This window comes from Diadema antillarum, unplaced genomic scaffold (genome assembly GCF_040938485.1).
Source record: "Diadema antillarum isolate AM-2024a unplaced genomic scaffold, OU_Dant_1.0 seq00000321_RagTag, whole genome shotgun sequence".
Classification (NCBI taxonomy): Eukaryota; Metazoa; Echinodermata; class Echinoidea; order Diadematoida; family Diadematidae; genus Diadema; species Diadema antillarum.
In genome coordinates, this window is record NW_027271340.1 from 1,850,693 (window position 1) to 1,876,719 (window position 26,027).

At 39.5% G+C, this 26,027-nt stretch overlaps 1 protein-coding gene across 2 annotated transcripts in view; it reads right to left on the reverse strand.

The window, feature by feature from the left end:
* Positions 1–25,434, reverse strand: part of LOC139730584 (netrin receptor DCC-like) — a 134,710-nt gene extending 109,276 nt beyond the window's left edge. For both annotated transcript variants that reach the window (XM_071641440.1, XM_071641439.1), the window contains exon 1: positions 24,927–25,434. In XM_071641440.1, coding sequence (XP_071497541.1) covers positions 24,927–25,029 — 103 coding nt within the window. In that variant the 5' untranslated portion in view covers positions 25,030–25,434. The remainder of the gene's footprint in view (positions 1–24,926) is intronic.
* Positions 25,435–26,027: the final 593 nt, after the last annotated feature.

The following is a 26,027-nucleotide window of genomic DNA, read 5'->3' on the forward strand; positions in this document are numbered from 1 at the left end:
CAGACCAACACATAGAGTAATACCTACTGTAAGCACAGAAATATTCGCCATTCATTAATTTTCACAGAATTTAAGTTACTTTTGGCTAGCAAAAATTCTATAACCCACTAAAATATTTTCCAGGATTTTTTATGCACAATTTGAACTAGTTGAATTGTACGCTTCATCATCTGATAATACCACTACAGAAGTGGTGTGTGTGTGTGTGTGTGTGTGTGTGTGTGTGTGTGTGTGTAGTGTCCTAGTATTCACTTGTTTCGGGTGTGTGTGAATGGGACCATCATGTCCAGAAAGGCCTCATCCCCAAGGTCACTTGATGTCCGACATCAAATGGGTGAAGTGGATCTTTTTTTTTCTGACTTGCACTTGTCTCCTCATTTCCTGGGCACACATCTACTATTTGTCCCCCTCAAACATGTGTGCCTTTGTCCACTTACCACACAATTCCCATTCTCTACTTGCCTTTGAAGGGAAGAGGGGGGACATGACTATTGAGAGGGTAGAAATGACCAAGACAGGTTGTCAAGCTGAGCAAGATTTAAAATCACTGAAGTCCTTTTTCTTCGATTCTGATCTTGATTACTTGAAGAAAAAAAATTGAAATGATATTTCATGATCAAATTGAAAGTTTTTGTAACAATTCGATTCTAAAGATAAAAGCAAAATAAAATTTTGCCCGTTTTTCTTTAAAATAGAGCTATGCTTTCTAATCATAACTGACAATTAGATGAGATGATGATATTGTTGCCTAGCAACTTTCCCCTATTATTTTCATTTATATCTTTGCCACTTTCTTTTCTTGAAATAAATTCAAAAATACTTTTTTTTTTGGCATCAGTCATGTTGTGGTACTGATTTAGCAATAATGGCTTTTTGAAATTGGGAGTCGCTTCTAGTCGCAAGACATTGACAAGGGACATTCTCATTACTTTTTAATTGATGCATCACTATTTACGTGAAGATGCGATGATACCGTTTTAGCTTTTTATGGACAGTTTGAATGTAGTTTCAATTTGATCAATATTACAAACTTGTTAATAGGAAAAACTTGTTTTACTTGATAGAAAACCTTCATTTATTTGGTATATGTTGTTGGTATATGTTTGTTTGTTGTTTGCAATTTTCTTCTTTGTTGTCATGTTTGAACATGTATGGACGAATATATATGTATCTTTTTATTCTTGAAGTGCCATGAGCACTGAAAGGTGGACCTGTGTGCTATACAAGTAGCCATTATCATTATTTATTATCATTATTTTGTCTTCTTCTTGGAGGGAATATCACTTTTTTGTACCATTGTAAAGACATTCATGTGCTCTTCAAAATATGTCACATATATCATGTTTTCACACCTTCTTTTTAAGAGTGTACAACGTGACTGGAGTACCAAGGATGGCATAAGGACGAAAATGAAGATCACAATGGCATACAAATGTTAATTTCTCCATCTTAGTAAGCAGCTAAAGGGCCCCGGAGGAATTACGTTCATTATTCTTCTGTGACTAATTTGAAGATTAATCCTGGAGCTTAGAGTATCTCTCTCTATTCTCTCTTCCTCTGTTTTGTCTCTTCTTTCTCTCTTCTCTTCTCCATCATTCTCTCCTCTTCTTCATTTTCTTTCTCTCAGTGTCTCTGCCATCTCTCACTCTCTACCAAACTATTTTTCATTCTCTCGTCTCACTGTCTATCTCTATTCTTTATATATCTCTATATTCATCTCTCTGCCTCATCTCTCCCTGCCTGTCTGTCTCTCTCTATCTCTCTCTATATATATATATATATCTCCTTCTCTCTCTCAATTCTATTTCATCTTCCAGGCAAATGCAGCCACACAAACAAAATAAACAAACAAACCCCACAAAAGGAGGAAAAGATGCGGTAGGGAGCCGAGTGCCCTGGAGTCCTCAAGAAAATGTTGGATGCTGTATCCAAGTTTTCTAGGAGGAGGAGCGGAGGAGCAGAGGAGCTGGCGGAGAGAGAGAAGGCAGCATATATTGCCCCTGGCTGCATCTGAGTGCCTTGGCAGTCGGTTGATGCAGCTGCCTGTACTATAAAACACTGTGGTTTGGGATGCTGGGAAAGGGTGGGGGGGGGGAGAAGGGGCACTCTTTGTATCTTCTTCATCTCCCCTCTTTTTCATTCTTTCCTCTCTCTTTTGATTTGCTTTGTCTTTTCAGGGTTTTCTTTTTCCTTCTGTGCTGCAGATACAGGGCATTTTTAAACAGGTGGACTGGTTATTACTGTTCTTCATTAGTCCTCTTATTACTTTGCTGCATGGAAAGGTATTACATCATTTACTGCATAGCATATGCTATGTGGCAATAAGGAGGTTTGAAGCACCCTCCGACAACCTGACATTTCTATCTGTCTTCTTTAATGGGCTAAATACTCTGTGATGAGAGAAAATATATACTTTGATAATATTCATCTACATAAATACAGATACCAACTGAATAGCCAACAGAATACACTGACATGATAGTAGCTATATTCTGATCATATAGGGACCTATGTCTCTATGGTCTGATATAACAATGACTCACTGTTTCATCACTTTCAATTCTTGAAGTAACTGCATGTGATATGTGAGTAAAAATCTTTCACTAGTTCAGACATGTGCTACGCACTGCTACTGAATAAGTCTATGGTCACCGTAGAAATCTATTCAATCTTTGGTGAGAATATGAAATTTGACCAGACACCTTTGCAGGCATTAGAAAGGACCTTCAAAGGTTTCAGATGTTAGCACAAACATTTAGCTTGCTGTGAAGCACTCTTACGGTAAAAACAATAACTCAATAGGCTCTTACACAAATTTTAAAGGGCAGTCTATTCCTACATTTTGGATCACCGTGATGCCCAGCCGTTCATCAACCATAAGCCGTCGATTGCCAACGCAAACCCAGATTTGCGTTCTCCATCGATTCCGCTTCGGGAATAATAACCCGGCCGACTCGGCTAATTACTTTCATAATCAATGTATCCTCCGTGTGTGCACGACAGCGATCGATGACAATCAATTGTGTTACACTGCCGGACTGCATAAGGCAGAATGTAATATCATATGTTCTCTCCATCCATTTATCCATTCTCTCATTCTTCTTCTCTCCCTTCTTTTCTCCACTGATCATATTCGCAATTGTATGCATATGCGTGCATGCATATTCATAAGATCACATCGCCGAGCTCATTTAAAGTCACTGTGTACCAAATTCACCTCAATGACCATAATATATTGGTCTGCCTTAATGACTTCTATAGATTTGTGTCTCCCATTGTGGATGATGGGGTCGTAGATAATTAAGCCCTTTAATTTTACAACCATATCAGTACAAGCACATTAACTTCACAGCATGTGGTCAAATCAATTGATGTCTGCCACAATGGTATCATCACAAATCCCACTTCTCCTTTAGGTCTAATTTACAAAATAAATTCTCTTTTCACTTCTTATTGCCTTGGCTTGCTTCTGTATATTGGATGATTAAACTTAAGCTATCATGCATGACACAAATAGGGTATTTTCTGACAGAATGCATTGCTCGATCATATCAAAATTGCACAACCGTACAAAATTTTAACATTATCACATAAACATTTAATTCCCATCAGAATTCTTTAGCATCATTTCATTAATTACACCTATCTTGAATGACAGATACACCTGAAATTTCAAACACTCACTGATCATACCCTGGCATTATTACTCTGCATGTGCTGTGCTATGCTCTACTGCACTGTGTACTAATGATGAAACCCTGTGGGCTATTTAACACATTGTCGCAGCTAATTGCTATGTTTGCATTAAGTAACAGTACCAGAAAACAATAAACTAGCATCACAGGGTAATGGTTTCAAACAAGATGGTTCAAACAGTTCGCACCCATACTCACAACAACCCCCCCCCCCCCCATATCAACAGCGCCATAACTGAGGCCCACTAATCTTCCCTTTCTCGTACTTTCATCACACAGCATCCCATGAATGGCATTACATTTGGTTCACCTTTACTCAACCTGCCACAAGACCCAATTCAAACATTATCCACTCCTTCCTAGACACGCACGCTTTGTTACACGTAATCACAAGTGTCATAACAATGGAGCGTAACTGGTGCCATTGTTAATCCAGACCCCCGAGCACCTCGGATCAATATGGGCCTAAGTCTGGAAGAAGTCTCAGCATGCAAAAAAGACCAAGACATCACTCAGTCCTTTGATTACAATTTCAGTTATATCTATCTTCCTCTCTCCTTTCTCTCAGCTTGAATTATGTAATTTTCTTTGTTCTCCCTTTTTCACACAAGTCCTTGTCATACTCCATCTCCCTCTTTGCTTATAGCTTCATGGGGTTTTTTTTGTGTGGTAGTTTGTCTCCATCTTTCACTCGGGTTCTCTTCTCACTTCTCCACCAACCTCAATCGCTATCTATTTCTTTATTTATCTATCCATCTACTATACATCTATTACTTTATCCATTTGATCTTCATCTATCTCTATCCATCTATCTATCCATCTATTTAATCTTCATCTATCCATCTATCCATATAATTTTCATCTATCTATCCATCTACTTATCTACCCATTCAATCTTCATCTATCTCTTCATCTATATATTTCTCTATCTATCAATCATTCTTTCCATCTATCTCTCTATCTTTCCATGCATCTATCTCTCTCTCTCCATAACTTCCTTTCTTCCATAAACATATCTACCTCTCACTTTGTCTTTCTTTCCTCTCTAACCTCCTCCTCCCACTCATCTAGTCTATTATTCCCATCATCTCTTCCTTCCACCACCGGTCCTGCCTCTCCCACCACCAGCTACTAATTGCACGGTCTTGCTGGGAATTTGATTATAACTGTTTTGGTCTCTGACTATTGGATTAGCACTCCTAATGGTCGCAAGACAGAGGCCCACGAGTGCACTGGGGAGACGGGTCATTTTAGGGCTCTAAGCCGATTAGGAGTGGATTATGTGAAGCGTCATCCGGTGGTGTACTGAGGCAGTCAAGTGAAGAGACAGTCGTTTGTCTGGGATTATTTTTTTCGGGATTCTTTTTGTAGCCTTCGCACTTCTTTATTCACGCACACACACACACACACACACACACACACGCACACACACACACTCACATATGCAAAGGCAAACTCACACTTGTACATGCTTTCAATGTGGCCCTGTCCTATGTGTATATGGCCTCAATCTAATGGGTGTACTCATACAATAATGGCCATTTCTTTTATGGGACCATGTATGTTCCTCTGTATTCTCAGAATGAGCGGTCACACAGTGGAATATCCTAGATGTCCCTGGAGCATGAATTGTAGCCCATTCAGTAAATAGATGTCCTATCATTAGTGTGCACTGAGGGCTAGCGAGAATTATGCATTGCTGGAACAGATCCCCTGCTGGATCTACTGAACAGTCAAACTCTGACACACATAATTTATGAACACACTCAGGAATATTCAAAGAAAGCTATAGCATTTAAAAAAACAACTGGAGGCAAGTCTATGGTTACTGTTTGAGAAGTGCTGCTAAGAAAAAAAAATCACATACATTTTCATATGTGTGAAAAGCCACAGACATAGGCCTACATTATTTTATCCATGCTCTATAACCTGACCAGGCAAACACGGATGGCATGGGACACACGTACATGGGCAACAAATATATGACTATGTCATACACATTGCTATTACACCTGTTCTCTACAGATACAAGTCTGGATGATTGCAGAACCAACCTCGGAATATTTCTCAGTCGTGATTTCTACCAGCTTCAAATGTAAATATTTCGCTACATTGATGAGCTCCACCACCAAAAGATTATCTCCAGTGATATAAGATGACAGGTGGTAAAGAATATTATTGTTTTCTTTAATTAAAAATTATGGTAGATACAGACATGGGGATTACAGAAGTTATCATTGTATCAAGTTTGGGTTTTTTTTTCAAATCCAGGGGAAATCAGGGAGCTCCATTTACTCATTTACTTCATTTATTCACTTACTCCATTTTCTTTCAGCAGGGTAGCACTTTCATCTGTAACTGTATACTAAACAACTTTTCGTATGTAATTCATAGGTGAAAATTTCCACTTTTACATTTTTCACTCATTCTTTATCTCATTACAATTAGCTTCAAATGTTTATATATATATATATATATATATATATATATATAAATGTATATATATATATATATATATATAAATGTATATATATATAAGTATATGTATATATATATATATATATATATATATATATATATATATATATATATACATATATACATATACTTTTTTTTGGGGGGGGGAATACATATTATACGGGATAGTATCAAATGCTGCTAGGTCAAAGGTCAAAGGCATGAAGAGAAGTCAAACCTGCGACAAGCTAGGCCCATTTTTCAAGAACAATATGCATGAAAATATGAACTCTGCAATAACTGCGACAAATGAACATGCTCCGAAAAACCAGAATAACAAATCAAGATGGCGATCAATTGTGACAATACTATGGCCATAACATCAGGCAATAAGGAAACAAACACTGCACCCCCTTTAGACCTTGCAGGGACTATGCCATGTCATCACCACCAAAGACAACAATGAGGTGAAGTTCTTGCTTGCCACAAGACAAACAGCTCAATATTTCAATCTACACCATCAGCTTTATATTATACCTTTATCAAAAATCATCAAACAAAACCAACAACCAAACCCTTTCATTTTAAAACAGGGAGAGGGGGTGGGAGAGAAGGGGAGCGTTAAAAGAGAGAGAAGAAGAAAGGAAGAACATGAAAGAAGGAGAAAGAGAAAGAGAATATAAGAAGGAAACTCTGAGCAGCAATGCAATATTGATTCTCCATCACATTTCTTTCCTGGTCTCTTCCTCACCCCCCCCCCCCCTCCTCTTTTTCTCTCCCTCCCCCCTCCCCCCCCCCCCCCTTGCCTGTCCTTCTAAAAAAAAAATCACAATATTTCAGTAGTCATAAGCAAGCTACAATCAATGGTAATCAGTTTGGCATATGTTGCCACTAACCCATTTACACAGTGGCTTCATTGTATTATGCTAATATCAATCTTTTTTTTGTCTTTCCAGGTTTTTCTTCTTTTTTTGGGGGGGGGGGGGGGGAGGGGAGGCTCTCCCCTCACATATGAATCCATCTTCATCGATCGCTTCATTCTTTGGAGTGAGTCTGTGGTGAATGCTTGTTATTAGACTCACGCGGTCAAGACAACTATGACAAAGCAGTTCAGCTTCCAGGCATTTTGATTGCTTTGTCTTACACCAAGGAAAAACAAAACAGGAGCGGGTGAACAGCCGACAGATGTTCACACTTTAGGCATCGCTTGTCCTTTCGTTTCAACATTCATGCTTTGAAACATGAGGAGACCCGCTCTTAAGCCCCCGGATCCTGGCAACGGAAACAGATATTGCCCTAATGAATTCGCCGAGATTCAATTACTGCCCTGACAGGTTGCCGCAATCTGACAGCGCTTCAACATGAATGATGTATCGCCATGGCTACCTGCTTCTTCTTTTATAATCTCACACCATCTTATTGACGATAAATCACCACATTTAAGCAAATGGCCACATCAAGTTTAGCTTGACCTTGATAACTATATTACAATCAAACAAACAAAAAGGTAAAACTTTCATCAAATTCAAACATACACAAAGAAAAGTATGGTCTTTTGAAATTCCATTTCCATTCCAATTCAATTTTTGCACTTGGCCAGGTAAGATGAGTTTGTGTGTTTGTAATTCCAAGGATTAAAAAAGAAAGTATTATAATATGGCAACTTATGTGCTTTTATTTTCATGCCAGTTTCAGGCTGCACAAAATGCACAACATTTCCCACTTACACAGTATCTAATGAAAACATGCAAAATTTTGAAACTCTCCAACATTTTAATACAATCAAAAATTCCCATCATTGTGAAACGGTTACCAATGCTCTATTTGCCTGATACTCAACTTGACATTTACAGTATGTAATCATACTTTCTAAAATCTCTGTACGGTGATGATCCTGGAGTGATTTTGTGTTTTGTTTCTTTCCAGGCTTTTTCACATCCGTTTGATGTTTTGAAATAGCACGCTATTTCTGATTTGGGGAAACTAATCCTAGAAATCATGAAATAGCGTGCTATTTGATAATGTGATCTCAAATTACCATGCTAATTTGAAACATCTGATTAAGAAAAGTTTTTGAGTTAAAGTAGGGGTATTTTGGAAATAGCAGGATATTTCCGGGTAAATAGTGCGCTATTTGATAATGTGAATTCCCTTCAAAAACTTAGCACGATACATCCCATCACGCCTTGTGTGTTTTTAAGACGTGCTATATTGAAATAGCTCTCAAAAAATTTCGGGCCAACTCTCTTCGGGCTGATGTGAATAGGAAATGAATTAGCACGCTAAGTTGTGTTTGAAAAAAAAAATCTCAAACCTTGGATTTTCATCGTGCTGCGACATGAAGAGGTCTTCAGTGGCAAACTTTTCTTACGGTGACCTCCTGACATTTAACAGGTGTGCTCTTCTGCTGCACAAAATGCTCCAGTTGGAGATGCAAGGAAGGGATGCCATCCCGTCGTCGTTTGCTCCTCTCTTCCTACAATCACATTTTGCTTTAGAGCGAGTTCAAATTGGGAGGAAATGCTTGCAGCGTTTACCAAATAGTCCTGTTTTCCAAATGTCACATTGTCAGCTAGGGTAACCATTATTGGCGAATCAAAGAAATTTGCCGCTGGATACGTTGCCGCATCTTGCCCTCCCTCCTCTAACTGTTTCAACGTAATTTGATTGTTTTCCTTGCGAGGGGAGTTTTTCCATCCTTGGATGAGGTTCTTTCCCATCGAATTCAAATACATTGTACAAATATACACCCAACCTTTCTGTTTTTCTTTTAGCTCCTTGTGCTGTGTTCCTTTATATTTTCATCTCTCACTCTCTATTTCTCTATCTCTCTCTCTTTCTTTTCACTTCTTTTTTGTGTTTTTTTCTTTTTGTTTTTGTTTTTTGGTCTTCCTCTCTCTCTCCCTATCTCATTTTGCTCTTTGCCCCCAAACCACGCCAATTTACACTGGCAATGGCCTAGCCTCAATATACGCATATGGCACACAACTTGTGCTGAATAGGGAGTCCCAAAAATGTCAATAGCCCTACAAAGTTTGACAAAGTGCTCTCACATCTCGATTCAAGCATAGATTAAACATCCTCACCCGAGATTTAGAGTATGGATCGAGAAATCTCCAGGTAGCCTGGTTCAGTTTGCAGAGCCAACTCCAAGCTATCGATCTATTTACCCACTGCCACTGGTACTACATTACTACATCAGCGGTGGGATCGATGGGGCAGCTTGACAATTGGGCTCTTGAAATGTTGCATGTCACAGTAATTCCCTAACAAAACAAAGAGGTACAGATTGGGTTGGAGTAGAATGTTCTCAGGTAATTCTGCAATCTGGAACAAATTCACTGTTATGGTTGATAGTAACAGCCCAGTCTTGAGCTGAGTTACGTTGTTCATTTGTTCTATCATTTAGTGGTTATGGTTTACAGCAGCAGTGTGTTACAGAATAATCATCAGAAAGCATTCAAGTTGTAATAATACACTAAAACTTCAAATCTGTTTCTCATCCTGATTTGCAAATATTCATTAGAAGGTTGTACAATTCTTCTCAGAGTACTCTGTAAACATAGTTTACCATTTTTCAATCAGCTGTGTATTTCACACTTCCACCAGGCCTACATGAAAATTATATATCCAATAGCCTACAAACAATCACAAGATACACTTAAAAGGCCAGATCCATATCTTTCTGAATGGCATTTCATTGTCTGAATTGCACCAGAGTAACAACTAAGTATAAGAATTTGTGTTTCTTACAGTCCAGTGCAAAGTTATGTCAATCATTTCATTTGTAAACGTTCCCCTGCATTCCAGTAAAGCTCCTTTACCTTCCTTCTCCCTCAAGTGTAGGAATTCGGGCGAGAGACATGGCTGTCGTTACGTTTTCACTCGGCCCCTCCTGAAGACGAGCTGGGCTTTGCGTCACAGCGACGTGGCTGCCTCCTCTCTGTCGTACAGCTATCGCACGGCACGCGAGCCTAAACAGCAATTATTTCCTCGGTGCAGGGTATTTGTGTTCCTTATTTAATGAGAATACACTTGAGGGTGTGCGTTGAATGACATTGCAGAGTGAAGACACTGCGAGGAAGAGGGAGGTGAACATGTTCTCTCCGTTCTGGCAACACTGATGCAAAGCATCAACTTGTAGTGTCATATTGTCCCTGCCTATGAGTATGCTACCATTCTTTTAAAAACTTTTATCACAATTCACTTCCTTCTGCTCATTCATGTTCTCAGCTCTTGTGAAATCTACTCTGCTTTCTTTCTCAACATTATTCTGTCCTGGATTTGTTTTCCTTTATTTACTGGTCTGGATTTAGTCATGATTATACATGTATTTAGAGATTTATAATAAAGTGCAACTCATTTGCACGTATTGTGACTTGTCTCCAACACAAAATTGGAAACCTCAAGAAGGAGCAATATTATTACATCAATTGATTTATCAATATCATAAAACATTCTATGTTTGATTATTTCACTTCTGTCACAAGGAGATGTTTGAAGCAGCTCAAGAAAATGGGAGGATTTTTCAGGGAGGATTTATTTCTAAATGTTTGAGTAGTATATCCACAGATTATTTGTTTTTAAGAAATCATCTTCTGATAAATGTCTTAGGAATCATGGTTTGGGGGGGGGGGGGGGGGGGGGCTTGCCAGAGAGGCTGAGGCCAACCGTTATACGACCTGGTAACATTTAGTTGTGACAAAACTAAATCAAACTGATCATCAAAAAGGATAAGAAAGCAGACTACTTAACAAATATGATACGAATTTATGGTTATTTTTCTCCCAGTAGTTACACTATTCTATCAAATTTCACCTGTTCCTACTAAACACACTCTGATGCTAATAGTCCGGTTTGCGCAAATGCATCAGTAGTTGTTTGTCACTGAAGTCTCGTATGCAAGCTTTTTAGTTCATAAAGGCATGCATAAAATTTGATAGTCATGAAATAGGTTAATGGAAGAAGGCAGGTTAAATAAAAAACTTAGTCATCCATGAGCATCAGCAGAAATGGTCAGAGGTCAGTAGAAACCAGTAGAAATGGCCATAAATTTGAATATATTAATGGGATGGTCTATCAAACAAGTGCACTGGAGAGAAGGAAAAGAAGGAGGGGAAGGAGAAAGAGCCAATTAACCCTTTCTGTGCTAGTGAGTCAAATGTGCGCAAATTTTGCACACAACCCCATGGGCTGGTAATCAGAGTGGCTAGCAGAGAGTTAATGATGAGAGCCAGCTAGGTGTCATCATATCTGCTACCCCACCCTGCAATCTCGACCATCATCTCCGCGATGGTAGAGGAGACAACGGTTGAAGCGTGCCATTTGCCCCGCCTCTAATGGACGTGACCTTGCCGGAGAGCCCATTGATTTCTCTCGCCGCGTGTGCAAAAATCCATCAGCAAACTGTGTATGAGAGTGCGGTAATGGTGATCTAATGTGGGTCGCCGTCATCCATACGGATCGCCGACGGAAAACTGAGAAAATTCCTCGACCCTCCACACACTCCTGAAATATATCAGGGCGGGGGTAGGAAGGTATAGGTGGGGGAGGGGGAGGTGGGAGAGTTGAGAAAATGGATGACAGGAAAATCCAAGATACTGGACCTTTCAAGACCACGAGCCGGAGGGAGGGTTAGAAATAGACCGGTCTGAAATTGATATCAACCAGAGTCTAGGCTGATGGTCTTCATAATTATAATCATCTTTCTGAGAATTCCAAAAGCCACAGTTATCTTGATCCACCCTATGACAAGTGGTAAGTATGATGACAAATGCCTAAACAGCGATAAAATTCTTTGGATTTTGCAGGCATAATTCCAAGTGTGCAAACATGCTCAATATCAAAGGTTATCAACTAGATTGAAAAAACAAACAACACAAATTACATGGAATTTGAGTAGAAATAGCAAAGATATTTGAAAAAGTAATGGATGGTGACACAACTGTAGTAAGATTACTTTCTGGCTACACTGAGCTGTTTCAGAGCCCCAAAGTGGGAACCCCCTGGTGACGTCGGACTTCGACAGGAATTCACGAACAGCACACGAAGTGTCGCAAGCTGACAGGGTCCTTCTGCGCCACCTCTAATTTAAGAAACAGAATATCCCAGCTTCAGGTTCTATATCCCGATGACAAATGCCAACAAATTAGAGCGATATCTGGGGCACGGTGGGGTCGTCAATCCATCCTTCCACCCATCTACCCGATTCGCACCAAGTTTTCTTACCTCTCTTCTACGCCGCCTTTGTCAAGTCAGTTATCGGCGCAATTTGGGGGAAGTTATCATGTTCCATGGCTGTACCCCAGTGCTGAAAGCTATCCTAATCTATTCAGATAATTTACAAAAGTCTGTCAAATGTCCTACTTTGATTGCTGCTCCCTCATGTGCCACAAAAGCCTTTATTACCTATTGACCCCAAATATTCCGAACTCCCTGAAACAGTTTGTGAGTAGAAATCACTTGTCAGGAAGACAGAGTGGCAGTGGCAGCCCTAAATTTGTAACCCTCAAGAAAATGTCCATCAAACTTTACCTCAGAAATCCATTATTTCAGACAAGTAGGACTGCTATACCAGCTTAATCACTCATTTATTTACTACCTGAAATTAAGCAATTTCTCCAGAATAATCTATGTTCATTTATGTTGATGACGGGCAATTATCAATCCATTGCAATTTCTTCAGAGTTCTATTCCCTATGATTGCACTGTACATCACCTAGAGTGGTAGTATAATTTGTCTTGATATTGAAAACAAAACGAAATGTCTCATTCCTTGGAAGCTATAATCTACTGTTTTATGAGGTCAAGATGTGAAGTGTGAACATGACAAAACACTGATTCTGTAGCTTTTCTGCAATTAGTCTACATAAAAGACTTTTTTATAATTTACTTGCTCATTACTTATCGAAATAGGATTTTATTATTCTTATCTGCATCATTCTTCTTCTCAGTTGCACTTACAAACATTTTTATTGGTCATGGCCCAAAAAACCCACCAAAATATCACAAATGCCATAAAAGGGGATGGCTGGTGACTGGTAGATCAGTTCCAATACCAATGATAAAGTTGTTATCTTTTCACTTTTGCCTTGCCCGGGTCATGTGATGCCATCCTACTTCTGGAATCCGTCTGGCCCAGCGTGGGGGCTGAGTCGAGCTGACGCAAAGCACGTTTTCCCATTTGGCACACCTCAATTGGCCCACGGACCGATTAGCTCACGCCCCGTGCCCCAGCGGCCGGATGGCTTGCATACATTTTGTATATCACTCTGTGATCTGCGGACGATTACTCCCATTCAGGCATTGGGGAGAATTAATGGGAGCCCACAACTCAAAGAGGGGTGGAAGACACTCCTATTGTGCGCCTGTCACTTTATGTCTCATCACTTGAAAGGGTAAAAACAATGCATCGCCATTGCAGCTCCACTAAGCATGTCCTACACAGGTTCAAAATAGCACAAGGGAACTCAAATCATTGATTAAAAGTGTGAGCAAATCAAGGCAAATTGTCTCTTTTTAAAAGGCACCTGCATTTCAGCCTTAATTAACACTTCATGATCACTAACACCTCATTTGTGAGACAAGTGGTCTTGTGAAGGACTCTGGGCTTGAAGGAATAGTTGGGCTTAGTTCCAGTAACATAACACGCACGAGTCACTTGACATTGAATACTATGACCTCAAATGATGTTCAGTTGTCGAGTGCTTGGTTTAAGAGACGTTCCAGACAATGTACCTGTAAACCTTCAGATTCTGAGTTGCCTGTGGCAACCTTAGTGTGTGTGCGTGTAAGGAAGGGGGTGCAGAGTTGGAAAACATATATGTGTTTCTTTGCCTGAACTGGATCATGACAGGGTGCTAAAATGTTAACGGAGAATGAATCTCAATGAGAAATTTGCAGCGCACGAACACGCGGCGACAAAGTGCCACAGATCAGTGGAGATCTGAACAACAGTCAAATAACATTAAATGATAATGATATGATCATTCAAGCTTGTCAGTAATGTTACTTTGCATTACATAGTCACGGTGAGAAAGTATTCTTGGTCACACGTCTGTGAGGCCTTTATCACTGATATTGCATGTTCTTGAAAGCAGTTTTATCTTGATTTCAAAGCTCAAGATAAATATTATACGTTTGGTTTACAATACTGCAAATTTGCTTAGAGAAAAGTGGAGAGGACTGAATTCTCTAAGCAAATTCGATATTTCATATTTGAGTATATTTTAGTTAAAACAAAAAGACATACTTTAAACACAAAGCAATTTCAACACATGTGAGACGAAGGGGATTATTTCAAGGTCTATTTTTATCATCATTATGTACCATGTACAAGCATTCAGTACGGTACACCTTTCCAATCTTTTTACAATAAAATAATATAATATTTCATCCAACACTTACTGATCAGTGGCTGCCTATCTGCAAATTTCATTAATAATTTCTTAAAGGTACATGGATTACTTTCTCCATTCAACATACTTTTTACAGTGTTGTACAGATGCCACACAAGCCAATATAAATGAGATTCATTTTATCAAACAAATATAACTTTCAACATAAATGTGTGTTCCTTGGAGTAAAGTGTGTGTTTGATTGTTGCTAGTTTTGTTGTTTGCTCCACACATTTATCTACATGAGCATTCATGTCAGTTTAGCAATTAGATAAGCATGAAAACATGTTCAAACTATTCAAATTCATGAATTTCTTCCGTTGAGATGTTTTCATTGCAACTGATTGACAAATTGCCCTACATCGACGTAAATAAATAAGCACTGAATTGATCAGTGTTTAGTAGTAGCCATGATAAATTTTATTTTATCATGGCTACTACTAAACACTGATCAATTCAGTGCTTATTTATTTACGTCGATGTAGGGCAATTTGTCAATCAGTTGCAATGTTCAAACTATGTAAGTAAATTGCATTTAAAGAACTGTCACTTCCATTTTCACAATAGAGATATCAATGGGATGCTTTCCATGAACAGATTATGAGCCAAGACTTCAAGATGTTACACAACAGGGAGGAACATGTTGCATTTGGGTGTCAGATCTCACAAAATTCAGCAGGATATTCTGGAATGCACGAATGTTGATGAATGCCATTTCTTGATTTTCAAAAAACAAAACAAAACATCTCAGAGAGCGAGGACATCAACAAATGCCTACTAGCATTTATTCTCAATCCTGCCAAAAGCTACCTATCTTCCCCCCATTTGGGAAATTACCACTCATTTTCTTGTCAGAACACCCAGACTGAGGGGGGTGATACGAGGATGATGATAGCCGCATCCCGAAATAAAACACGACCTTAATTGTGATACATATCGTGTTGCTCCTTCTTACCGTGATGCCGGAGATGCTAATGCATATTTGACGATTCCTACTCTGGACCCTTCCATCATGGAGAATACTGTGTAGTGCTCGCGAGAAAACATGTATGTCCCCCTTTTTGTGCCCAAATTTAACTTGAGGGTGCTAAAGCCCACATCATTCAAGACACTGTTGATCTTCAGCATGCCTGCCCAATTTTTCGAGTGAGACAAAATGTCTAATCCCATATCCTTACATGTTTAGCATCAGATGAATTAATAGTTTGATGTCTCGAGACTGACTAGTTAAAAGGTTTCTTCGTGATCCTTAACCGACGTCATACTTTCATTCATTTACATTTATTTTCTCATCCGCTGTATCTATTTGGCAAGTGTTCTTTTTTGTTTAACATATATATTGAAAGCTTGGATATGAAACACAAACAACACTGGACATGTATATGGCACATGATAAAATATTGGACATATCAGAAGGTATCATGCATGACACAGAGGATGCATGATCATTCTCCATTTACCTTCAAAAACTTGGAGAGCTAGCTAAATCTTATAGACATACCATGAGGTATCAAATGTCACAAGGAAATATCAATGCTCATAAATTGTATGTGCACTGATCAAAGTAATGTCCCTTGTAAGGTATCTAGCAAATCTGAGTATAATACGGAGAGAGCGGGCCATCATAAACCTCATCTCAAGGATATGGATGGCTGGCCATCATGTGTCACTTTCCTTGCGCAAAGCAGCGGCAAATACTGACTGGCCACTTAACGTCATCCTTCATCATCATCATCCTGTGACAGATCTGAGGGAGAAGACATCAACAATCGGGGTCATTAAGTCTGAGCCTCTTCCCACCGTTGCCAGGTTACCGCATCCAGAAGATGCATTCCTTTGGAAAGCCATCACTGGCAGCGTTCTAGATTCTCCCTCTATCTCTCTCTGCAGTGTTTCTGAGAAGAGGAGGGCTCACTCACTGTTTTGTAAATGCACATTGATACTGGATCCTGCTCGTCAATGACAATCTTTTCACATACCTTCTTAGAGATCAGCCACAAAGGGGGAATCAATAAAGCACCATTCAAAGGGGTTTGCCCATTGTGTGACCTTGTGACCTTTACATACGCCACTACATTTACACATGTGGAAGGTAGTTTTGTGTATGCCAGCACTCACTTAGACCTATAAGATGTACAGTGTACATGGTTCTGAAGCTTCAGTGCAGAGCTACAATGACACAAACATTCATTGCTCTATTCTTCATTGAGCTGCAGGAATTATGAAAACATAGAACATCTTTTCTTCCTTATCTTAAACCAACTTTATCCATATAGGCCTCTAAGCTGATTGTCAAAAATTTATGCAAATGTCACTCAGGCCTACACTACAATTTGAGAAGAAAAGCATTTGCCCTGAGGCTCATGTCAAATCAGGTTACTTAAATGATCTTTTCTGTCTATATAATGTTCCATATAGGTACCATACTCATGTAAACCAAAGAACCCTCAGCACATTGGTCAGTTACAGAATGTTCTACAAGAACGAGATCTACAGAATAGATCTTATGTTACTTGATTTCAAAAATAAAAATGGCTCAGATAGAGTGTCTGAATTTTCAAGACTAGACATGGAATTGACCTCAGCTGACCTTCCCCTCCTCCTCAAAACACTTGAAACTATTCAAAAGGTGAATACAGCCACCCTGAAGGGTAGTCTGGGAGCACAGCCAGGACAAAAAAAAACAACAACAACAACACCATGTAACAAGAGGAACACTTAGGCCTAACTACTATGAATCATCATTAAAAACAAAGACTCTTTAATTTGTTGGACTTTGCTGTGGTCCATTTTCAAAAGGCAACCTATTATTCCATTATCATGCTTGAGTATACTAGACTAGTATCATATTTAATAATCCTTTTGTTAGACCTATTACATGGCTTCACTTCTACTCTACATTGAAAACTGTTGATATCTCTCCCTCCCCTGGCCCAGTCAATGAAATAACCCCCTTGGAGAATCTGTCATTATCACTTAAACTGTAATGCTCTAAGGCTATGGGGTAACGACCTCAAAAGTCTTACTCCTCAAAGGTACCCCCAAAAAAGTCCTCAAATCCTCAAGGGCATACTTGTTTTTTCCAACAAGTCATCACAGTACATCACATAAACAACCAAGTATAGGCCCATATAATTATTCATATTATCGCCAATCATTATATACAAGAAAGAAATTTTGAGCTCGTAATGACATCAGATCGTCACTGGGCCACACTTTTGACAATCACATCGTTGCAATTCATCTTTCTGATTAACCCTTTCTATGCCATGGACTTTGGACAGAGTGCACAATGTTTTACTATTATGGCTTTCTGTGCCTATCAACATCCAAAACATACAAAGGGTTGAAGTGCAAAGCAGTGACAACATTCTTACAATGACATAGTCATGTTGACATATTTTAGAGAATCTTATTTACAAAACATTTATCTAATCATACCTGGATGAGGATTATGAAATGCCGACACAATCATACATCAAGAATGTTCTTAGCCTGTTTTCTTGCAATGCTAAGACTGAATTATACAACATCATGAGTTTCCCATGTAGAGTCAAAGATGACACTGCTGTGATTTGCATTGCATGATTAAGAGAAGTGGAAGTAAGCTTCAGTGCATGTTTGTCAATATATGTTGTATTATATCTAATATCACAAATATGTCATACTTCTCAGGTACCTGGTACACCACTTTCCAATTTTTGAAGATGCTGTAAATCAGAACCACACACACATACACATACAACCCCTACCTCCATTAATTCCGGGACAGTACCTTTCAAAATCCTGACAAATCTTGCATATTCAAACTCTGAATACATGTATCTCTGCCAACTTATTATGACTCTGCAGAAAGTGTGAGCATAATTCTTGATTACGCCGCAGTTTGGTCTTTCATAAGTATGCAAAGAAGATATAAAACTGCAAACTTTTATAGCAAATCCTCCTGAGAGACCACACTTGGAATTCTTACGTGGCATCACTTTGAAGCATCATGATTCCACATGCTTCATAACCGCAAATCAGTCTGCGGGCCTGTGACTACATTCATCTGCAAACCACAGTGGTTAGAAACGGGAGGTATCAGTAACAATTTCAGACTTCATGCTTTGCTGGTGGGCGGATCGCATCGCTGGGAGACCGTCTGCAGCCCACAAAATCTGTCATACAGCAAAATCTAGATTGAAATGCTCTCATGTTACAAACATGTATAACCCTCCTTTGTCATGGATATGGGGGGGGGGAGCACAGAGTTACCTATTCTTTATCGTCTTCTTTTTCTCACTTTTTCTCTCTCTTTTATGCATTTTGTTTCATCCCCCATTGTTCTCACACAACTACAATGTAAACTGCGCGATCTCGTCTACTGCATTCAAATAGATACCATCATTCCAATTCTTCTGGTAGCATACTGTTCAATAGGGCCCTGGTTTATTAGAGAGAAGGGGGAAAAAATCATTCACTGAGTAGAAAATGACTGCAGGGGGAAAAAATTGTGAAGTAAAGTCGTCACCAGTCTTCTGATTTCTATGCAGTAGATTTCGCGTGAGAGTTTATTACGGAAATACCCCCATATAAGTCTCGAACATTCATTCACACACATGAGTCATTTTGATGCATGCGTCGTGCTCCCGTTTGCTACTTGTACATCTAGACCAGTGCAATGAGTGCTCATGATGAATGCCATTATGCATTTCATAATCCCAGAGAATTCCACTCATAAATTCTAGCGATATGTTTTTTTCACGACTGCCAAATCAATACTTCCCAGTCTAAGCAGCAAGCAAGTATAAAGGACTGTCTGAGTCATCGGGCCAAACGTGATCATCAGTCAGTTTGGAAACCTTTTCTCCCAACAGAAATAACATCACGGCTCAGGGAAGAATGACATTCAATTTATACTAGAGAGCTGATTCAAAGTTTTCCCCAATAACCACATATTGTAAATATGGCTGACATATCATAAATACATCATAATATGACTGAAATCTGTTTATGTTATGTCTAAGTTGTCATAAAATGTCAAACCAAACAGAACTGAAATACTACAGTTCAATATGAAATAGCCACAATAATGATATGCGTTGCAATACTCATATATCTTGATTTCCACCTGTTGATTCTTTATATCGATCAATCTAAACCCCAACACAAACTCAGTGTATTGATAACTATTATACCCATACAATTCAGTCCACCAAGTTAGAGTACTAGGTTTGAATGAAGGGTGGTCCAATATAATGCCCAACACTCAGAACTCGGCAGATCCAAGTGTACAATGAATTCACTCATACAGTGAACCAGGTATATGAAAATGACAACACACTGACTGACGTAGTTGTACCAACCACATGTAAAGTATCTCGATACCCCTGCTATGTGGGTCTACAGGTCCTTTGTGGACCTGAAGGTCATGCGTTCAGCTATGTATGTGCGTTTGTGTGGGCTGATATCACAGCTAGATGGAAGAGAGGAGAAAAGTAAAGTGTGGAAAACACAGGGTGCGGGAACCATGGCTGGATGGGTGTTTCAAAGGGGCTCCAGTATGGTATTATTGGTAATAACTCTGCGCACATATTCCTTCATCTCCCCCCCCCCCCCCCCCCCCCCCCCCCGGCCCTCACTGTACCAGTTCTCACATACTTTGTGCTATATTTCCACATCCCCTCCAACCCCGCCACCCACTCATACTTATGTTTGTTTACTTTCTTAGCACATTCATCCATTCATATAGATTTGTAGATAAGATGTCATGTAAACAGCCCATAGGTAGGATTAATCTGAATGAATGTTCATGCCAATACTTTGTCCTTACATTTCATATCATTCTCATGCTTTCATGGTCTGTGACACTGTGCATTCAACATTACTTTCAATGCATGCAGACCAAGGAGGTAAAATAACGGGACTTCAGTAAAGCTATCTGCAATGAAAGTTCAAACATTTGAGTCTTACATGGAGTTTCAGTGCTATAGGAGACTCTTTTCATCACATCACGCACGGTATGTATTCCAAGAAATCATATTAAACGATCAAAGAAAGTACAACCATGAGACAGGTATGGGAAAACATCATTGATTCCTGGGATAGGGGGAAATAAGATATGTGTTAACCCTCACACTTAAAAAGTTAAATATCTGACTCCATCCACTACGCGATTCTCAAAGTCTTATAGCAGTTGTATGGGACCAACACGGTCCCGTAGTCCAATGGGTTAATATCCTAAGTTTGCGATATGAATCACTGGTATCACTTGCAGTCTTCCCGCCCTTCCTCCAGAAAAATGTGAGGAGAAAGACCAAATGATTCCAAACTGGTGGCCCACAGTCACCAGCTGGGTGGTGGAACTGTTCAAATATTTGAATTACGTCTGGAAGAGTGTGCCACAGTTGGCTGAAGGTGCCAATGGCAAAACACGACTGCCTCTCTGATCCGGATTTTCTAGGCCCCGATCCGAGATTGTGTCTACTATTTGCACTCAAATCTCGTACAAGGCTGGGTGAGAGGTACTTGGTCTGCTTTGCTTTGAGAGACATGATCAGTCCCAGCCGCACCACTATTTGCACAGAGAGACTAGCTTTCATTCTGCAGTACGTGATGCACTCACTAATTTCCAAAGCCCTCTTCCAAAGTCTAACTATGGTGTCACCATACTATGGACAAGAATATACCATGGGAATGCTCTTGATAGTGGATTGGTTAATGGAATGTCATGTGTTCATATACAAGTTTTTAATGAATATATGGATAAACCAACCAATGAAAGAATAGGTGATAATTGATCGTATGCAGTAAGAAATTACAAGTATAAAAGCTCTGCCTCCTTTAAAAAAAAAATCCTTTTCAATTACAAATGTGAATAAATTCAAGCACAGCTAGAGTGGAAAACATCTAGGCTGGAAAACATCTAGGCTTCCATACCAGGACTGATCAATGAATTGAGAAATATGAGTCTAGTTGACTTTCAGACACATGAAAAAATACCTTGGATTTACACAAAATATGTTTACAAGTGAGTTCCTTGGGACATTTGTCTGAAGTGCCTGTGTGGAAATTATGGTACCTCTGGATGAGATGCAGATTTATCATGAATTCAGATTACCATTCTTAATGCCAATCTCATATTTAGTCAAACAGATTAACCTACAGGCTTTATCCATCATTATGATTACAATTATCCCTAATATCACTATCATCATTACAATCATATCATTAATAATCATCACTTCTGATTATCTAGGATGGGAAAAACAAGATTTGATAATCCTCTGGCCAACAACTGTAGCCAGCCCTTTAATATGATTCAATTTTTTTTTTCTCACCCCGTTCAAAGTATGCACATCACATGCCAGTAAACCGCTCCTCAGTCTTTTGCCTCGAACTAATCAAATCATAGCCGCTCTGATGTACAGACGACGAACGGAAATCTTCTTTCGCCAATAACCAAATGAAATTAATCGGCGTCACAAGAGTGGGGGGGGGGGGGGGGGGGGGAGACCGGTACAAAGCACACAGCTGAGACAAGATGAATTATACATTATACAAAAACATACTTGCTTTGGAAAACACATTGAGGGGAAAAACGGACAGAATAATGCCAAAAAGGCCCGAGGGCTGACTAGATTTTAGACAGAGGTAGACCTGGTGGTTTCTGTCAAATTTACAATGTACATGAGGAAATCTATCGTCATCATACCCTCTACAGAGCTCCAAACCTATAATGACAAGAAATTCACAGACATTTTGTTACAATTTCAGTGTAAAACATAAACAGCATTATCTTCTCCATGAAAGACAGATGGTTTCCAAAATGTGGATAGATAAAGGCTACAATTAAGATTTTTCCTCCAAATTCAGAAAGGCTATGGGGTCTGTCTCTGAGTGACATATGTATCTAAAGAAAGTTTAAATGGACAGTGTTTTGAGGTATACGTTTCTTTTAAAAAATACCTCTTCAACGAAGTTGTGGATTCAGGATGCCAGCTATAATCATGAGAGTCAAGTCATTAAAGACATCATTATATATCATTTGAAGTTTTACTCTTGTACTGCTCATATCTTCATAATACATGCCTGCACAAGAATAGGGCAGACTTTACATGAGAATGCATAAACTGTATGAATGCCTTTCATGATTGTGCACCATGTGTTTCTGTTTTAGTGGATCACCCCCATCAACTAGAGTATGGCCAGAAATATGACATGATTGCAGATGTTGTAGAGTGAAATTTGTTATACAGCTGTCCTGACTTTCAAAGAGTATATGACCACAATTGTGAGATCTTAGCTGCATTATGCAAATTCAAACAATTAGGCCACAAAAAGCTGAATGGAAAGTGTAAATAAACCTAATAAACTGCTCTTGTTTTGTGTTACTACAATAAACATGAAAGATCATTTACACATTCAACAATGAAAGCCAACAGTTTTCCTCAATTTGATTCATATATGTTTGATTTTGAAGAAAAAAAGGAACATATCAAGCAGCCCAAATATACCATTATTTACAGCTTAGGGCACTCCTTTTATTTTTCTCAAAAATAGGTAAAAGAGACCTGTACTGTAGTGTAGTATTTGTCTCCTATCTCAGCCAAGATAATGTCTGCCCCAACCCCTGCCTTTTCATTAAAGGCCCACCAGGTTGTAAATAAACTGATTGATTACATATACAGCGTAAAGGAAGGAGCAACACCTTGCGCTGGGTTGAGATGGAGCTGAGAGAAGAGGCCAGGAGGAAGGCACGAGGAACTGTCTCCTCATTATCCACCTGCTAGATGCCTTGGAGATGAGGACTGCATCTCTTCAGAAGATGCAGCAGGAGATAGGAGGAAGCTAACTTTCGGAAGTTTGTGGTATTTTCTTGCAGGTTTAGCCCCATCAGTGGCCAGGTCAATGCATCTCAATAGGTTCACAAAGCGGGACAGAGGGGGGTGCAAGCGAGCAAAAAACGTCTGAATCGAATAAATTTGAGGGTTGTGAGAAAAGGGGGGGGGGGGAATGGGGTTTTTCAAAGGGTAATCTCAGTATTATGTTCCATGAAAAGGTGACAAGGATTGGTTTCAGAGGGGGACAGCTAGGACTGGGTTTGTTTGTGAGAGCGCTCTGGTCAAAACAAGAAGCAGGGAGCATCAACACCTTGACTGCTGGGAAAATAAATAACATGACACCACAGCAGCAAGATCCTCCAGCATTTGGCACGTTCTATACACCCCAGTCTGCGTCGTATCAATGCAAAAGAACTGCACTTCTGCAAAGGGTAGGGCCGCACTGCCATCTCAGCCAAATCACACCTTTCAAATTCTATTTGACTTCTGATATGAGTGGTCGGTTCTCCACTTTTATCTAAACAAAGGTGCACTGTCAAGTGCCACTAGTGGTGTTCTTGTTTGGTCAATACTTTTCTACCATGAATAGGCCATGCTTTAGTAGAATTTGTGATCAGTTAATCTCCCATTACTCAGTCAAGCATCAGAGCCAACTCTAACAATCCATGAAATTTAATAGCACAAACGATCAGGCTCTCAGGCCACTTTGCGCCATTACTGTATCAATCAGAAAATTGCCATAATTAATAAGATATTAACCACTTTCCTGAACTGTGATGACCTCCATATGGCTATGAAATTGAAAACACTTGACATGGGCATTAAAATAATCACATGTGGATATGTTTGGCTAATTACAAGTAATGTTACGCTACAGAGTAAAACTCAAAAACGACACCTCATTATTACTTTTCTGATTCTGAACCTTGCCCATTCAACTGTTTAAGAGAGATAGAAGGGTGACACTATTACTAACATTCACCACTTATTGGATATTGTAGATCTATCCTGTTTAAGTAATTTTGATATCTAATGGATGATCAACAGAGTTTCACTCTAAAAGTGTACACCAAAACTATAACTTTTCTTTGACAGGTAACATCACAAAATGTGTATCATATTTTATACAGAAAAAACACAACATCACCTTGCGACATAAAAGAGTGTATTAAGTTGAAACGACTAATGAAAGGATTTTTTCAGTGGTTATGAAAATAAACACCATTCTCAAAATAAAAAACAAGCAAACAAACATGGAATGTATTTGTGCATCATGCACATGTAAAGGATCCTTTGCGCACACATTCTGATTTGTGCATACACAACACAATTACGCAAGCAGATTTGATTTCATTAGTCACTATGGCAACAATGGCATATTTATTCTCATCTTGCTTTCATCCAGATGTTCAAACTTCACTCTCCTCCTGATCAGTCATCTTAATTTTTAGCGTGTGAACTGCTCAATCAATACACATACATAGGCACACATATGTACACAGACACACATGCACATAAACCTGTAGCACCTTGGTAAATGTTGAACTTCTCACCTTGTGCTAATGAAACTGGAAGGAGCAGCAGAATAAATCCCGCAGCTAGTAGCACCTTCCCTCCCAGCGATGCCGGGCACAGGTTGGGCTTGGGGGGCATCATTGAAGACCCCTCCAAAATGCAGTTGCACACAGTGGTTGCCCAAACTTGTCAATCAATTCCGTGCTGCAATCCTGCCCAAGAGCAAACAACAACACATATGAACAAAACTGGCCGTGGTTGATAGATCTCGGATAGAATTCCAGAATAAAAGTTCCAGTTAGTGTCAGAAGTGTGTTCCCAAAAATGTCATCAGTGTCATCAGTAAGGTTATGCTCTCTGAACGTGGGTAGCAAATCTTGCACCGAGTGCTTTTCTTTCACTAAGGTGTACGAGTACTGGAGGTGCGTACTGCAGAAACAAGCGTGAACCGTAAGAACTACCAACGAGTGCCGGCGCGGTAAGCGCACACTGGTACCCGCTATCTAATTCCACAGCAGCGGTGCTCGCAGCCCGTAGCAGACTACGTAAACATACGAGTACGCAGAGTTCCAGCACAGCTGCCACTGCTGCCTACACCGAGTGTTACATCTTCGATTGATCGTGCAGAATCGCCTCGGTCGCCCACCCCGGCAAATTTGCATATCAGACGCGTCATCGAACTAATGAACCAATCAGCGGTTTTAGCGGCGGGCCTCGCCCCTACATCTCAACTTTCGCGAAACCTGATTGGTCACAAAATGCAGCATCTGTTATGACTGACGTACCATCAATCTGTTGCAGAGATAGTGGCGTCTCGCATCAGTGGTGCGTGTTCCCGTTGACTACCTATAGAAGATAAACGTACCTGCATCAATGAAAGTTCAGTTTTGGACCAATTAATCGATAGATATCGATTTGTTTTTCACAGTTTCTGCTTCAAGCTATTAAACGTTTCACTTGATTACGGGTTCCTGTATCAACACCTCAATAAAGCTATTTAGATAACAGTTGTGCTTCTTAGAGCGTGTAAGTGGGTTCAATCTTGTATATTTTCATTTTAAAAGCAACTACCAAAACCAACAGTTTTTAGATGAAACTGTCATCATGGGGAGTGCGAAAGAATCCAAAATTTGCGAAGA